Here is a 17,373-nt window from a genome sequence, read left to right on the forward strand (position 1 = left end):
TGGCCGAGGGCAGCGGGGTCATTTCCCGTGCCGGTGCCAGCGTGTCAGCACGAGCTGGCGTGCCACATAGACGAAAGTGGTAAAAATGAAAGGAGCGCGAACTAAAATTGCCATATAGACGAAAATGGTAAAATGAAAGGAGCGCGAACTAAAATGATTAAATTTATAAGCGTCATTCTGCCCTGGGAGCGACTATGGTAATAATGTTAAATATATAAAAAGCCCCGCGCTAGCGGGCGTCCGTGCCGCCAGCCGCCGCGGCGGCCACTGCCCGTGCGATCCGCCGTCAGTCGCCGCCCCAACGAGCCCCTCATCGTCCTCTCCCCGCCGGCTCCGGTGAGGCCTTTACTCTTCAGCCAGCTCTAGCGAGCTCCACGCTGCCCTCCCTCTTCCTGGTAGTTCACCCTGTTGGTTACATATCGTGGGGGAAGACAAGGCACCTTGGGCGGCGGACACGCCTTGGGGAAGGCGACCCCAACCAACGGCGGTCGTCGATTCTCTCGGCATCGCCCTCTACTCCATCGCCTCCTCCCAGCTCAACCCCTATCCGTGGCGGTGGCAACCGATAGATCCAGCCCAGCCCCTCCGACAGGTCTGCTCGTTCTCCTGTTGCTGCAGTCATGCGTCGTTGCCTATTCAGCCTACTGGTGTTGTGTCTTCGATAGGTGATGCCTCTGCATCCTCTATGTAATTATGTATTTGAAAAATCTAGATTGTTGGGTATTGTGTCATCTGATGCCGTGATTTAGCTACTTTGAGCTTGTCAAAATTTGTGCTTTTGCAATCAAATGGGAAAAATCCAATTGCAGTTGCTATCTCACAAATTAACATACTGCTCATGGTGGCATGCCAAATTAACATACTGCTGAAACCTCCTTTGTTGTTATTATAAGCTGCTCATGCTTCACAAAAAATTGGTTTGCATGATTGGTTGACCAATCCGTTTGCTTACATGAGGACCTTCTGCACTGCATGGCAAAAATTTGTATGTGAGCATGTTTGCGTGATATGTCCACTAGCTGTTTCACACTGACAAAGTTTCAGTTTTGTACAATTTTTTTTAATAAAGTCTTGTGATATGTCCTTTGGATGTAGTTTCACAATGGTAAAAATTTGAGTCTTGTATATTTTTTTATTAAAGTCTTGTACAGTTTTGATAGTGCGATTTTTTATCTGTTCACTTGAGGTTTACTAGGAATACCTTTCACTTTATTTTCACATGATTATCCAGATGCAACGCTAGGCAGCATTGTATATATTTTAATCTCAATATGAACGTTTGTTGCAAATGGAGTTGTCATGGTGTCTGTATGGATGTAGAGAGAAACATATGAATTATTGTGATTTGCAAATGGAGTTGTCATGGTGTCTGTATGGAAATGTAGAGAGAAATACAAGAATGGATTATTGGGGACAGGATATTGGTGATCTGCAAAAGCATCTCCCCCAATAATCCAAAATGTTGTATTGGGCCACCCCCATTACCACCTTATTGGGGGAGTTGTAGGGAGTTGCTGGAGATGCTCTAACCCTAACCACACCCTCCTTGCTCCCATCCCAGCCGCCACACGCTGGACGTTGCAGACAGCTACCGCTTGCCCTCTCCCTGTCTCCCGACTCTCTCCCGGCCACTGTTTCCCCTTCCCCCGTCCGCACGCGAGGGCGTGAGGTAAATCTGCGATCCTCTCCCAGTCTCCTGCAGTTCGACTCAGCCCTCTCCCATCTCCCGCTCGGCCGCTCCCCCTTCGCTTGTCGCTCGCGGCCCACCTCGTGCTCCCACAACGAACTCGGGTTGGGGAGGCACGGAGCCCTTCGCGTTATGCAGCGCCCCTGCACTGGCTCCTCGTCTCAGGTGTTAAGTAAAGCTGAAGGTTGCGCCGCACATCCCCCTACACCTTCACCCGAGTCCTCACTCCTTAGTCCTCCAAAGGTTGGTGAGCCCCATATCCCCAATCCCCGACCCATTGTTATGTCAACCTTGATGGTTTGATCTTAGCTTGTCTATTTGCTTAAACCTTAGAAGAATGTAGTTGCTCTTCTGGTTCAAGTAAATTTCATACTACTCATGTGATGTAGTCTTGTGATGGTTTTAGACGAAAACCTGAAATATACAGTTATGGTCACATGATCATGACAACATGGTTGAATGTCGGATGGTTTGTTCTACCCTCCCAATAGGTTTTTAAGATAACAAATGTTAAATTTGGAATTTTGTGAAAGAACCCTTGTATGGAAGCTTGTGTTTCTGGTGTCTGGCTGCATATCAAGTGGTTTTGGGAATTGTGGTGATTCTGGCTGCTCTCTATCTAATGATTTGAGGTGTGTTGGTGATTTTTAGTTTGTTTGCTGTTCCTGAACTAAAATTTAAGTCGTGTACCTCTTTGTAACACTGATCTCAGCAGAGATGGACCAAATATAGATAGAGGATGCATTCGTTGGTTCAAACCAAGACCTGTTTCCCTGATAAAAAGAGTTTTCCTTAGATTAAAAATCTGCAATAAAATAAGACAACATGCATTGCTTTATATTCATTCACAATGTTATCGCCAGAAAGAATTGTTTGGTCATATATTACATTCACGTGCCTGAACGGTGACTAGGGGCTCATGTTGGGCTTTTCTAGCCTACCCCAACTTGCTTGGGACTAAAAGGCTTTGTTGCTGCTGTTGTTGTGTTGTATATATTACATTCAAGAATCAAGATTTATTAGATATATTTTATACTTATTGTTTTTTACCCCTGCATACAGTGGTCCAGTTTCCACTATGGTTCCAAGCAGCAATATTTCCGTTCAGAAAACCTTGTATGAGGTTTTATCGGTGAGTGAAGGTGCTACATATGATGAGATTCGTGCAGCATACAAGTCTGCTGCTCTGAACACACACCCTGACAAAGCACAGACAACTCTTGAGTCATTGCCTTCCACTGAGCAACAAGAATTTTCTAGTGTGCAGAAAGCATGGGAAATCCTAGGCCATCCTACATCTAGAGCAGACTATGATAAGCAGCTGCAATCATCCAGACAGAACATTGAGATCATTGCGTCTGAAATCGAAGTCGGGGATATGATCATCGAGAGCACTGCTGATACTCTAGAGCTGTTGTACCCATGCAGGTGTGGTGATTATTTTTCCATCACTTCGTGTGAACTTAGTGAGATGGGAATTTTCGTCAGTGGAGATGGAGAAGTAGAACTGCAGGCGTCTGATTCTGCATCAGCTTCTGTTGTTCTTGGCTGTGGCTCTTGTTCTCTGAAAACACGGTTGGTTATAAATGAAACTTCATGATAGTTCATTTCAGACTCTGGCTGTACGTTGTTCAGCATTCAGCAATGATCACTTTAAAGTTTGACAGTCACCACTGTTTCTCAAACAGTATGCGCCTCCTAGTCTGCTGAAAATAGTGCAGCTTAACCTTATTTGTTCTTATTTCCGGGAAATATTAGGTTTGTAACCTGGTGGTTGCATTGTGATAGATGACGTTTTTGACCATTGTAATCACTAATCAGCTAACCACCACCACTATTGTCAAATCCAGCTGCTGGGAATTTAATGACTTCTCGGTGGTGGTTATTCGGTAGATCTTTAGTTAATGTTGTTTATAGGCCGAATTAATGGTCTCATCTGTTAGTCATTCACCTAAACAATCGCCCCGTTCGCTGGTCTGAAACTTGGGTGAAACTGGCTGAAAACACTGTTTCGGCTGAATTGTTGTGAGAGAAAAATACTGTTCCGGTTGAAAAAAGAAGCCGAACAAGCCGAATATGGGGTAAGCCGAACATGGCCATTAGCTAAATGAATGCCTGATGTTTTTGTCTTTTTGATAGTTGATAGTAGTTTCTTGATGAGAAACCAGTTGTAGTTGCGGCCGTTGCCCGTTGCTGTATTGAATAACTTGTGACTGTATCTGTGCTGCTAAGCATGGACAACATACTACAATGCAGCAGCAGAACGGCCGTGTATCTTTCTTATAATTATTAGTGGCAGAGGATAGTCTTTCAGCATTTGACATGTGTCAAATTGTGCCTGCCGCTACCGGCAAGTCATTTGCACAAGACGACGAGGTCGCATCTCGTTTGTTCTACTTCCAGTTTTTTTTTTTTGGTCTTTGCTGATGTAATTACATATGGTTCTTTCAGCAACTGCTTGCCATTCACGGCAAAGAAGCTGTACAGAATCCTCAGATAAAAATCCCCGTCGTTTTCCTTCTGTGCGATCATTGGAGCATTCGATCTCGAGCAGTTCAATTCGGAACCAGATCCTCATCGCACTTCATATTGCATCGACAAAAGAAATCTTTGCGAATCCTGATCTTTGATTCTCCGTGCCCCTGAAAGTTACATCAAACCACCATCAGAAAACGTTGCGCTGCGTTTTGCTTTCCCCCTTCTGTCTCAGTCTCTCTCTTGCTCAAGAAGGGTGCACGTGTTCTGCACCTCGGTGCTCGATGACCTCACCGTCGTTGAGAACCTACGCGTCCGTCCTAGCTCGCCTCACACTCGGCAGACGAGTGCGTTCGGGGCTGCGGGTGAGCGGTTGGTTTAGCGTTTGCTTCAAGAGAAACGCGAAAACAACGGCCACGACCAGCGCATTTCGCCGCGAGGACGAGGACGAGAACGAGAACGAGCGGGCTATTATGATATATGTGCTTGCCGGCTTGTTGTTCTGGTTCTGATGCCACCACGGCAACCGCCGGCGCACTTCGTGTTTCGTATGCCGGCGCGGCTCTCCGAAGTCTGAGGTGTCGCTGTCGCTCTCGTCACCGATCGCTGGCGCGCTCGGCAAGCCCGCAACTGTTGCGCATTCATGAGTACGCTGCACGGTTAGCGCTTGGTAGTCCTCGAATCGTCGTGTGGATCACATGATCGACGAGTGCTGGCCGGTCTGAGTGTATAGATAGTCAATACGGGAGTTCATCCGAGCCGCGACGTTTCACCGGTAAAAGCAGTTTGGTACTTGGGCCCTCGGGATCGAATCGTGTTAAGAGAACAAGTAGTGTTGTGTACCATGAAAAAAGAGCGCACTCCAGTTTCACAAGGCACCTAATCATGTTTATAAAAATCAACATTTATGATAGTATAATACTTATTTCATGATACAGAAATATATATATATATATATATATATATATATATATATATATATATATATATATATATATATATATATATTTCATGATAAATCTAATGATACTTATTTCGTATCATAAAAATATTAATGATACCTTTTTATAAGATTTATTAAACTTAAAGATGGTTTATATTAGAATATCTTTCTTTTTCAAACGGGTGGGTACTATTTAGGACTCGTTTGAACCACCTTTGGATCATAGTAATTTGATAAAATAATCTCTAGGTAGTCCAAACACTTGATATTATGTATTAGACTATAGATAATTCATCTTAAACGAATTATTGGAATCCTATAATCCATCTTAAACATGTTAATAGGAGATTATAAGTGCTTAAGAAAGATAAATCATGTAATCCAACACCTATAATCTAGGGATATATACAACAACCTAGATGATATTATAATCCTTAATCCAGATTATTATAATCACATTCACAATCCAAATTCTAATACTCCAAAGATGATCCACCGTAACCTCTAAAAAAACTTAGGTTTCTTTTATGTTGGACTTTTTCACACCAAACTATTGGAGATTTATTAGAATTTGTTCAAATACATCATATATTCATATGACGAGTTTATTCAAGTTAGGAAAGTGATTACTATATGGCAATGAATTATTTCGACTTACATTGCTACTGCTATGATCTTCAGTACAGACCACAGAGTACTTCCTATGGTCACAAATATATAAGCTCACACTAGTAAAAAAAAACTTTAAGTCTTTAACCCTCAATATCTAACTTATTTTGTAGATTGACAATAAAAATTGGCATTGTTAGGTTTACTATGAAAGCTATTTTATGACATGCAGGCCCTTTTTATTTAAAATAATATATTTAGTATTGGTAGCAAAGCTAAAATAATTTGACTTAGCTAAACCAAGCTTACATTTGTGAAAAGAGGAAGTTGTAGCAACACTGAGCAGTAAAATTCAGCAGTAGAGTAGTACACAATGCAAACTGACGCCGCAATTTCTCGCCTGATGTCCAACTCAAACACTACGAGTACTGTATTTGTTATTACTTAGCCTTCAACCCAAAGGATTACGAATTCCACAAACGCCAACAAAGCTCTCTTTGCAAGCCTCTCCTTTTTAAGTTACGGGGCACTTGTCATGCACTCCTCTGAAACCCATTCTCCGATCTCCACACACACACATGGGCGACCGAGCTCCACACCACTCCTCATCGATCGGATCACGAGCGCTCCCCTCGATCGGATGAACGCCGGCCGGGAAAAACAGCTCGATCAGTAGCTGCACTGCACGCATCGGTGATCGTTCCATGTGTGATTGATTGATCAGAGAGCAATATAATGCCTTGCTTAGCGCAAGAGTTCCACCCAAAGCTGCCCGCGGCCAACCACTACTGCAAGTCCTTGTCGTCGCTCATCCGGGAGACGTACGCGCACTGCCATGTCCCCTGCGTCAGGATCCCCGCCGGCGCCGGGTGGAGCTCCGGCGAGGACACCGACGACGACAGCGTCCTCGACGAAGCGCAAGACACCAAGCAGGTAAGGATTGATATATGGCGCGTAGCACCCGATCCAGTTCTTGATCAGTTCACGGAATTTACTAGGCACTGCATCATCACGGTCTTGTGCAGGTGATCCTCAACGAGATGAGGAACCGGCAGATGAAGAAGCGGTCCAGGTGCAGCGTGGACTCGCCGACGCTGCCTCTGTCGTCGAGCTCTGCTTTCGCCTGGTCGTACACTCCGCTCGATCCAAGAACCGTCCTCGACAAGGTGTCAAGTCCCAAGACGTGCGTCGTGGTGGAGGGGGCAGCGGCCGAGGAGACGGAGGAGGAGGAGGCCGACGATGGGGACTACTGCGACGCGGACGACGAGAGCGAGGCGTTCTTCTCCGTGAAGAGCTTCTTCACGCGCAGCACGAGCCGGGCGGCGACCGTGGCGTCGTCGGCGTGCATGATGATAGACCCGCCCCCGGCGACGACGTTGCGGTCGCCCGAGTGGGAGCGCTTCCGGGACTGCGAGGGGTGGCCGTTCGGGCTGTGCCGCCGGCCGGCCGTCCTCCCGCTGCCGCCGCTGCCCAGCACGCCGGCCGACTCGTGGAAGTGGCGCAAGAGCGTCAGTAACCTCGCCGCGAGCCCAACTCCTGCTTACTACAGACACAAAATCACTGCTGCTAGCAGTAAATAACCGCGCCGCCGTTAGCTAACAAAGAAGCAGCTCGATCCGTCCGTGTTAGCAGCAGCAACGCTGCTGAGACGTGACGACGACGTTTGCAAGATTTCAGCTAGTAGTAGCCTGCGTGCTTGATGCTTGTTCGTCCGGCCGGCCTCGTCTAGAATGCGAGAGTTTCATAGGAATTCTAGAGGGCACGAAGCATTTAATTTGCTCCGACGAAATGTGAAGCTTCCCACAAAATTCCTACGAAGATGTTGCATGCTTGTTCGAGGCCTTGATCTTTGGAAATTGGAAGGAATGTTCAGGTGTACGTGTTCTGAATAATAAACTCTGGTGTGCTTTTCAGTTCTTGTGAGTCGGACGCTCTAGTTCTTTTGGCCTCTCTACTCAGTCAGAGAGCCCTCACTCGATCTTGATCGAAAGTTTCAATAGATGGTATTTCTAGTTCCAATTCACAAGTTTACTCCACGTTTAATTTTCCTTCCTAGAAAAGTTCATAAAGTTCTTTGTTCCATTTGGATTGGATGAGATGAAGACAACTTTGAACGGCTGCACCAGCGTTCCGACATGTAAAAGCAGATGGAACAAAGTGCAGATGAGGAGCGCACGGTTGGGTAGCTTTACTCGACGACTTGCCAACTGAAATGACCAAAAGGAAAAGGGTGTTCTAAAGCCTTGCAACGTTGCCTGGATTGCCTGAGGGGCCGAGCACTCCGCACACTGTTGTCTGCAGTCTGCTGCAATGCAGCATTTGATGGGGGCCAGGCCTAAGTCAATTCTGTGCAAATCGAGAGGTCAGGAAACCAAGTACCAGATCTATAAATAAAAATAAAAAGAAATAGTGAGCATAATGGTCAGGGCCTCAGGGCGCACAGCATCTCCGATGTGGAGAACTAGAGAAGTGGTGCAGTGCAGGCATCAATTAGGGGGGGTGTTTGGTTTAGCTTTTGATTTCAGCTTTTGCTCTCAAAAGCCCAAAAGATAGCCAAAGGGCACCTGCTGGTCGAATAGCTTTTGGAAAAGCCAGCTTTCACGTAGTTCAATTTTCACAGCTGGGAGAGGCCGCTTTCATCGGCTGTGGGGGGGTCATTTTCAACGAAATTACCCGCATGCCATCAGTTATGAAGAAAACGTTTCGTTCTTTTCCCTTCTCTTCCCTTCCGCGCAACTCCGAGCCCGTCCGTCCGCAAATGGTGACGCCTAGGCGGAGCTAGGGTTTGGCGGCGGCGCATCTCGCCGGCCGTGCCCCGGCCTCCTCCAGCGCCACTCAGTCCTCTCTAGCGCCGTCCCAGTCCTCTCCGCTGCCGAGAATCGTCAGCCCCGCCCCGTCCCGGCCTCTCTGGTCCAGCACAGACCCCTGCCGCTGGGTGCTCGTCGGCCCCGTCCTTCCTCTTTGCTGCGGCGCGGGATTGGTCCTCTTCGCTCCTCTCCACTCTGGTTCGGCCCTGCCCAGCTCGCGAGTGAACCGTGCCCAGCCACAGTACCTACGGTCCGCGCCCCTTTCAACGGCCTCAGCTTCATCGATCTACGCCTCCAGTGACCGGATCTGCAACGTAGGTATCTCAATCTCCGATAAATGGTTCGATGCATGTTATTTATTCAGTATAATGTGTTGTGTGTATGTTAAAAATGATGGCATGGTATTATGGTAATTTAGAAAGTCTGAAAAAATTGCTTTGTTTGATTCAAGAATGGGTGACAAGGCAGATTGGATTGATTTCTTTTTGAAGCATTTGATTGATATCTGCAAAGGGGAGATAGAAGCTGGGAATAGGCCCCTGGGACTTTTCACTAGCACTGATTGGAAAAATCTTGTATCTAAGTTTGAAGAAAGAGCCGGTGACAAGTGAACAAACATATAGTTGAAGAACAAATTAGACAACATAAAAAAGGAATACGGATGGTTCATGGAGTTCAAGAATTATGCCACCGGACTTGGATGGGATGCGGTAAAGGGAACTGTTTATTGCCCTCAAGAATGGTGGACTGAACACCTTTCTGTAAGAACTGAACTCTCACTATTGATATTCTTTTTCATACTTTGATATGGTGTGTCTTGCTAAAATTTTACATTCAATTTCAGATATGCGATAACCGTGAGAAAGGACTAAAATGCATCCATGTGAGGTTCAGAAAACAAGGATCGAAGTACCTTGATGATCTTGATCTATTTTTTGGCAAGGTACATGTGATTGGGGCCACTGCATCATGTCCTAGAGATATATCCTCTGATGAGGCAAGTGATGAGGACGTGGCCGAGGTACCAAAACCTCCAGATAATGATATGTCAAGCTAGCCGCTTTGAAGAAACCAGGGAAAAAGAAACACAAGAGCTCTTGTACTGAAGACAAAGAAGAGAAGAGTCCATTTTTTCGCATGTACAAAAATACATGTTTGAAGATAGAAAGTGCAGTAGATATGATCTCCTCAAGTGTATCTGCATCATCAGTTCCTCCAACTAATTTAGTCTCCACTATTGGAGAGGCTATGAAGATGGTCGAAGAGTGTGGGGTGGAAGAAGGAACTGCTCTAATGCACACTGCCACCATGCTGATCATGAAGCCTGAATTTAGAGAGGTCTTCAGCCATATCAAAACAAATAAAGGAAGGCTAGATGTGATTGAGAGGGAGCATGCTGAAAAGGAGATGATGAGTCGGCAGTGAACCAATTTTTATTTCTATTGCTGTCGTGTGAACCAATTTTAATTTCTATTGTGAGAACTATTAGTTGTATGGCTGTAACAAATAATTTGCTTGTGCTGAGACTATTTGTGAGATTATTTTCTTTGTGTGGAATTATTTCTTTGTGTTAATTGAATTAATAAATTTTAATATCCTTTGTAGATGGATGACAACTTGGAAGGTGTAGCCAAAGAAGGACAGAAGGGACTAGTACTCCTAGCTGAGCTTTCCCAGCATGCTGTTGTTATTGATCAAATGAGTGCACAATACACTAAGTGTTATTTTGACAAAGGTGAGTACAGGAAAACACAAGAAACTGGAATTCAATGGGTGATGAGGTGCTTTGCTCGTCCAATGTACTTCTATAAGATGTTTCGAATGAGCACTGAGGTCTTCACGACACTACATGAGTTGCTAGTATCTACTTACGGTTTGACCTCCACTAACAATGTTTCATCCATTAAGTCATTGGCAATGTTCTTTTGGATTGTCGGAGGCCCATAATCATTTTCACAAGCTGAAAATCGCTTCACTCGGTCACTGTGGACAGTTCACACTAAGTTTCACGAGGTACTTAAGTGTTTACGCAAGTTAGCTAAGGACAATATTAAGCCGAGATATGCTAGTTTTTCTACAGAACATGAAAGAATCAAATATGAACGTTTCTGGCCTTACTTCAAAGGCAATATTGTAGCAATAGACGTTTCGCATGTTCCAATGGTTGTGCCAGCCGAGGATATGGTTAATTACACATGCCGTCATGGATATACATCTCAGAATGTGCTAGCTGTTTGTGACTTTGACATGAGGTTTATCTTTACGGTTGCTGGTTGGCCCGGTTGTGCACATGACACACGTATCCTCAATCATGCATTGGCAAATTTTCCTTCATTTCACGTGCCTCCTAAAGGTATACACATATCCTTACTAAGGTAGCAAGTAAAGTACTTATATTATTATTTGCTTATACTGATTTGATTTTGTAGGAAAATATTATCTCGTGGACTCTGGTTTTCCAAACCGAATAGGGTATCTGGCCCCTTTCAAAGAATCAAATAGTTTTTTGTTTTGGCACTCAAGACACCATAGATGGTGTGAGCGTGTTTAGGATCGATAGACGTACTATAAAGAGGGGAAATCTTTGGCTAAATGATTATCAAGTGCCACTAGGTGACATGATTATTGCATATGCATTTAGGGACCTAGTGTGCTAACAATTAACCCTTGAAAATTGCTTTAAAAATGCTAACACACAGGCACATGAGTTATACTCTTAGTGGTTAGCAACTTGGAAGTAAGGGTGAAGCGGTTGAAGAGATAGAAAAAGAAAAGGAGGCGAAGGTACAGGACCGAACGCTGGTTCTACCAGGACCGGACCCTGGCAGGCCAAGTCCGATCAGTTGACCAGCTATTGGCCAAGAGGGCCATAGTGTGATCGGATACTGGACCTGACACTGGGGCCATGTCTAGTCATATGTAGCAGAGAGGGCATGGCATAGAGTCACGATCGGACACTGGTGGCGAGGTGAGACTGGACGCGCAGGGGGTGCATCAGGTCACGACTGACATACACTGACGTAGCCCCCGTATGGCTGCGCAACAAGGACCGGACACCAGGTGTGTCAGGTCATCTCTGACCGGACACGTTGAAAGCTCTAGTTTGTTTTTGGTTAATTGATGAAACCCTAAGTGTTAACCTAGTTTATCAAAGTAATTATGAGATAGATAGCACTACTCCAAGTGATGAAGCAATGTCAAAGATCATGACGATGGTGATGGCATGGTGATGATCAAATGCTTGAACTTGGAAAAGAAGAAAGAGAAAAACAAAAGGCTCAAGGCAAAGGTATAAATAGTAGGAGCCATTTTGTTTCTGTGATCAAGGCACTTAGCGAGTGTGATCATATTTAGGTTAGATAGCCATACTATTAAGAGGGGTAAAACTCGTATTGAAATGTGGTTATCAAAGTGCCACTAGATGCTCTAACTCATTGCATATGCATTTAGGATCTAGTGGAGTGCTAACCCCCTTGAAAGTATTTGTGAAAATATGCTAACACATGTGCACAAGGTGATACACTTGGTGGGTGACACATTTGAGCAAGGGTTAGAAACTTCACCAGCGGAGTGTCCGCCCGTAGAGTGCAGACAGTCCGACGGTGCCACCAGCGCCCTATACAGAAAAGATAGGGGTTCACAGAGTGACCGAACAATGGTGGCTCAGTGACCGGACGCTGGGGTCCTAAGTCCGGTCAGTAGCAGCAGTTAGCACGCGTCTCGGTCTTGTGACCGGACACTAGCGTGAAGAGTGACCGGACGCTGGCAGGGTGCGTCCAGTCAGTGCTGACGTACGCTGACGTGAGGCGCACAGAGGAAACGTTGAGTGACCGGATGTCGGGTGAGTTCAGTCGAGCAGGACCGGACGCGTCCAATCGTGAAATTTCACATTTGGAACCTTACTGGAAACGACCAAACGCTGAGGTCCTGCATCCGGTCACTTTCTAACTGGCACATCCGGTCATCACTTGACCATTGAGATCGGGCGATCGACGTTTAATGCCGATGACATGTGGTAAGCTTCGGGCGACTCGACGCTGGGGTCCTACGTCTAGTTGAACTGACTGGAGCATCCGTCACCCTGTGTTGTGCCCAGTGAAGGGGTACAACAGCTCTATTTCATAGGGTCTTCTATTTAAGCCCTAGGGCTGGCTCAAGCTCACTCTCTTGGCCATTTGCATTAACATAGCAACCTTGTGAGCTTAGCCAAAGCCCTCCCACTCATCTCCATCATTGTTTCATCATCATTGTGAGATTAGGAGAGAATCCAAGTGCATTGATTGAGTGATTGCAGCTAGTGGCACTTGGCATTCGTGTTTCGCTGTGGGATTCACTTGTTACTCTTGGTGGTTGCTGCTACCTAGATGGCTTGGAGCAGTGAAGATCGTTGAGCGGAGGTTGATGATTGTCTCCGGCTTCAATCATGGTGATTGTGAGGGGTCTTGTGCCTTCCCCAATGGAGAGCCGAAAGGTAACTCTAGTGGATTGCTCGTGTTATTGAGTTACCTCACTTGTGGGTAGGTTCTTGTGGTGTCCAATTGTGTGGACGAGGTTCGTGCAACACCTCTTAGCCACTGAACCATCAAATGTTGGTCGACACAACAGGGACTAGTGTGCCGGCAAGCACGTGAACCTCAGAAGAAAAATTGGTTGTCTCTTGCCCTTTGGTATTCTCTCGGTGATTGATTTAGTATTCATCTTATGATTGGTTCACTCCTCTATACGGCAGTATAATCACACTACTCACTCATTTATATTCTTGTAAACTAGTTGTGGCAAGCTCTTTAGTGTAATTAGAATTGAGAGCTTGCTTTGTTATTTTAAGTTCATCTAGTGGAGCTCTTTAGAGTTACAAGATTGAGAGCACTTAGTGTGTAGTAATATTGCAAGTTGTGTGCCTAGTAATCATTGCAACTAGAATTATGGGATATGTGGCTTGCAACCCTTGTAGAGCTAGAGCAAGTTTGCATTTTGCTATTTATCATACTAATCAAATTGCTCTAGTTGATTTATAGATTTTTAAATAGGCTATTCACCCCCTCTAGCCATATTAGGACCTTTCACGCGTTTGGTCTATAAAAGCCATCTCTGGAACCTTACTAGACTCGATCTGATGCTAGAGGCGCTCTAAGTCTGGTCCTTCTAGAGACGCGTTCGATCTTCTCGGTGTACAGGCGCACGAAGGCACATAACAGTCAGATTTGAAAAAGGTGAAGTGGCTTGCTGTGGCTGGTTGATAGGAGCGACCGAACGCACCTGACCGAACTCTAGGGTGAGTCCAGTCGTAAGGTCCGGTCAGCCCCGAGGAGAATAACGGTTGGATTTTCTTAGAGGGGGTCTATAAATAGACCTTGGCCAACTTGGGGCTCATTCTCTTGGCACTTTGACATACTTGACATCCTTGTGAGCCCAAGAAAACACCTTCCACTCATCTCCATTATTGATTCATCATCATAGTGAGATTGTGAGTGATTCCTACTGCATTTGCTTGAATGATTATATCTAGTGGCACTTGGGGATCGTTGTGGCTGTGGATTTCTTGTTTCTCTTGGTGGTTGCCGCCACCTAGATGGCTTGGAGCAGCAGAGGAGCATTGGCATAAGTTGGTGATTGTTCATAGCCATCTCCCAGTGATTGTGAGGGGTCTTGTACCTTTCCCGGCGGAGAGCCGAAAGGTAACTCTAGTGTATTCCTCATATCATTGAGTTACCTCCCTTGTGGGTAGGTTCTTGCGGTGCCAAGTGTTGGTTAGGTGTGTGATACCTATTAGCCACCGAACCACCAAGTGTTGGTCAACACAACGGGGACTACTGTGTCGGCAAGCACGTGAACCTCAGGAGAAAAATTAATTGTCCATTGTGATTGGTATTCTTCTAGTGATTGATTGGATATTCATTGTGATTGGTTCATCTCACTTGCCACGGCGGTAAAATTATCCTACACACTCTCTTGTATTTACTTTGTCTATATTCTTGCCTAGTCAAGCTCTTTAGGGTAGTTAGTCTTTGAGAGCTTGTTAGTTTGGTTAGTGAGGCTCTTTAGTTAGTCTTTGAGAGCTCAATAGCTTAGAGAGTAGTGACATAACCTTTGTGTGAACCTAGAGATCATAGCAACTAAAATTATTGATATAGGTGGCTTGCAACCCTTGTAGAGCTAGAGCAAAGTTGTAATTCGCCATTTAGTTTATTAACAAATTGCTCTAATGAATTTATAGAGATTTTTATAGGCTATTCACCCCCTCTAGCCATTTAGGGCCTTTTAGCCTCGTCACCCTCTTACACCTTGTTTCTCTTCTAAGGATAGGGAGGGGTTGAAGCTCACACACCCCTAAAGGAAAGGAGGTTTGTGGCAAGTAACTCGAGGGCATGAAGGTGCTCTCTCGCATTGTGTTGCATCGCGTTGCAATATCCTACCCTGCACATGAGGAGGTCAAACTCGCATTGTTATCAAGGTGCCGCCGTGGAGGAGAGCTTGGTGGTCAGTCTTATGATATCAGTAAACTTCTCTTGTTTCAATCACCTTCACAAATAAAATTTGCCCAACAATTCAAAATAGAATGTAGACACTGCCCTGTTCGTTTTGCTGAAATTTGGCTTATGCTGATGCTTATACTGATTTGCTATGAGAGAAAAATATTGTTCGTTCGCTAAAAAGTACTGCTGAAGTATTGTGCTTATAGTTTTAGATTCAGGGAATCAATTTGAGATTAAATGTTCAACTTATTTATAGGATTGCCATCCACTATGATTTTTTGATGTAGTCAGTATTTTTATACATATTGTTACATTGTTTAGGTTGCAAAACTAGTTAATATTTGGTTTGTAGAGCACTATTTTTGTGCATAGTGAGTATTGTGGAATAGAATGACGTAATTTGTCAAGGTGACACTAGAAGTTTGTTTTAGGTTTAAGAAATCCAGATGAGGGTAGGTATTACCCGGCCAACATATGGTGCCCATATGAGCTTTAATGTGAGGAAATGGTAGACAAATGGAAGCAATTATGATGGTAAGCTAACTTTCATGCGGATATTTTGATCCATTGAGGGTCATCCAAGGAAAGGACTAACATGTGGCAGAACTGTCCGAAATAACACACTTTTGGAGGTGCTTGTCTTCTATTAAACACTAAGCACCCCAAAAGTTAGCTACATCGGACAGTTTCATCGAGCCCACCCTAAGGGAGCACTCGAAACAATCCACATTTTACCGCTAGGATCCAATAATGAGTACGAGCTTACAACACTTAGTCTATTTCATACAATAAGAGTTTTTGAAAATTATTTATTACAATACCAAAGTTCAGAGTACGATAATTAAACAACGGAATAAAAATAAACATCTAGTGGAAATGATACAAGGATTCATCTGTGCCCACTAGAAGAATCCTCCACACAAGAGTTACTCCTCAAGATGCACCTGCAACAGGGGTAAAATAAACCCTGAGTACACAATATACTCGCAAGACTTACCCGACTAGTGGGAATAGTTTCCTGACTCTCAAGGATATGATAGGCAATATGGGTTTGCTGTTTTCTTTTTATTTGTGGAAAGCATTACTAATAGTTCATCCTTACAGTCAAGTTTTATTAACAGTCATGATTACTTCATTAGCTAACCATTTTAGGTAAGCACTGTTCTACTTTCAAGCAAGGGTGAAGCAATCAGAACCATTTCACCATCTTTCATTTTCTAGTTCTTACTACGGTGCTAGACCATAGCCAAATCATACCGTCTTATAAAAATGATGATTCGTAAACCAATATATCCCAGCTGAGTACCCTAAAACACATGCCCTGTTTGTACCCCAGGCACAAACAAGACCAACCCATTCCACTCCTATCACGGGGTCTAGGTCCCTGTCCAAACTTAGACTCTAAGCCCCCACACTTGAGACCCGCTCTCAATATGGTGCTTAGACCTCCACCTTTCCCCGCCTTCAATCAGTCGGTCTGGAAAGAGCCAGAATCCATGACAAGACGTGACAAGTCTTCCCGCTCCCATAAGCAAGTATGTGCTCAGGATAATAAGTCTATGACCTGACTACCATCTACAGCAATAGGCGGTCCTTAATCGACACGAACAGGAAAAATAGTGTAACCAAGCTAAGCACCATTGATCGCGGGACACAACCTATTACACCCACCAATACCCATACCATATCCCTACCCTATTTCCATTTTTCTTTTTATCATTTTATTATGAGAGTAATAATAATCCCCTATTATAAGTAACGACAGGTTACTCATGCTACCGATGACTTAAGCATAGCATCTACTTAAACCTACACTAGTAAGACTCTTAGGACAGGTGTATCTATGCATGTGGTTTCCATAACATTACTGTAACGTAAATGCACAACACATTTATATACGATGAATTATAAAATAGAGGTTATGCACCGGGACTTGCCTTGGGCAAGCGTAGTGTCAGCTGAGTCAGCCAGTGGCAGCTCTAGGACCTCCTCCTACATGAGAATCTCCTCCTCGTACTCCTCGACGATCTCCTCGAACTCGTGATCGCCGGTGGTCACGATCTCTGCCAACTCATTCTCTACATGCATGCGATGATGATGCAACACTTAACATTCAGGCAACAACAACTCTTAAACTAAGAATGCGCAAACCAAGCTACTAAACTAGCTCTAAAGATTAAGATACTAAGCTAACTATCATCTTCATCAAGCAAGGTGTTGGATTCAACTAACAAACACTCAATTTTGTAATTTAAGGGTATATCTTTATTTCTACTAATGTTTTAATGTATATTGAAACAAAGAGCATTTAACTACCCTAATGCTTAGTCTATTCTAAGGCTACAAAAATTACAGTGAGCACATAATAATACAATGAAG

At 44.5% G+C, this 17,373-nt stretch overlaps 2 protein-coding genes and 1 pseudogene across 4 annotated transcripts; all 3 read left to right on the top strand.

Moving 5' to 3' along the window:
• Nucleotides 1-214: 214 nt before the first annotated feature.
• On the top strand, nucleotides 215-3,357 carry LOC136542024 (uncharacterized). Of its 3 annotated transcripts, none has more exons than XM_066534255.1 (2): nucleotides 215-665; nucleotides 2,750-3,357. In XM_066534255.1, exon 2 carries the CDS (start codon nucleotides 2,766-2,768, stop codon nucleotides 3,285-3,287), a length of 522 nt encoding a protein of 173 aa, XP_066390352.1. In that variant the 5' UTR covers nucleotides 215-665; nucleotides 2,750-2,765; the 3' UTR covers nucleotides 3,288-3,357. The 3 variants fall into 3 exon arrangements, with proteins under 3 accessions (XP_066390352.1, XP_066390353.1, XP_066390355.1); XM_066534256.1 differs by having other exon boundaries at nucleotides 215-592; XM_066534258.1 differs by having other exon boundaries at nucleotides 222-336.
• A 2,848-nt stretch (nucleotides 3,358-6,205) lies between these two features.
• LOC136542023 (uncharacterized) lies at nucleotides 6,206-7,592 on the top strand. The gene is made up of 2 exons (XM_066534254.1): nucleotides 6,206-6,647; nucleotides 6,740-7,592. Exons 1-2 carry the CDS (start codon nucleotides 6,450-6,452, stop codon nucleotides 7,292-7,294), a joined length of 753 nt encoding a protein of 250 aa, XP_066390351.1. The 5' UTR covers nucleotides 6,206-6,449; the 3' UTR covers nucleotides 7,295-7,592.
• Nucleotides 7,593-9,189: 1,597 nt separating this feature from the next.
• On the top strand, nucleotides 9,190-9,946 carry LOC136544174 (uncharacterized; annotated as a pseudogene).
• Nucleotides 9,947-17,373: the final 7,427 nt, after the last annotated feature.

The sequence above is a fragment of the Miscanthus floridulus genome, chromosome 3 (assembly GCF_019320115.1).
Source record: "Miscanthus floridulus cultivar M001 chromosome 3, ASM1932011v1, whole genome shotgun sequence".
In the NCBI taxonomy this organism is placed as follows: domain Eukaryota; kingdom Viridiplantae; phylum Streptophyta; class Magnoliopsida; order Poales; family Poaceae; genus Miscanthus; species Miscanthus floridulus.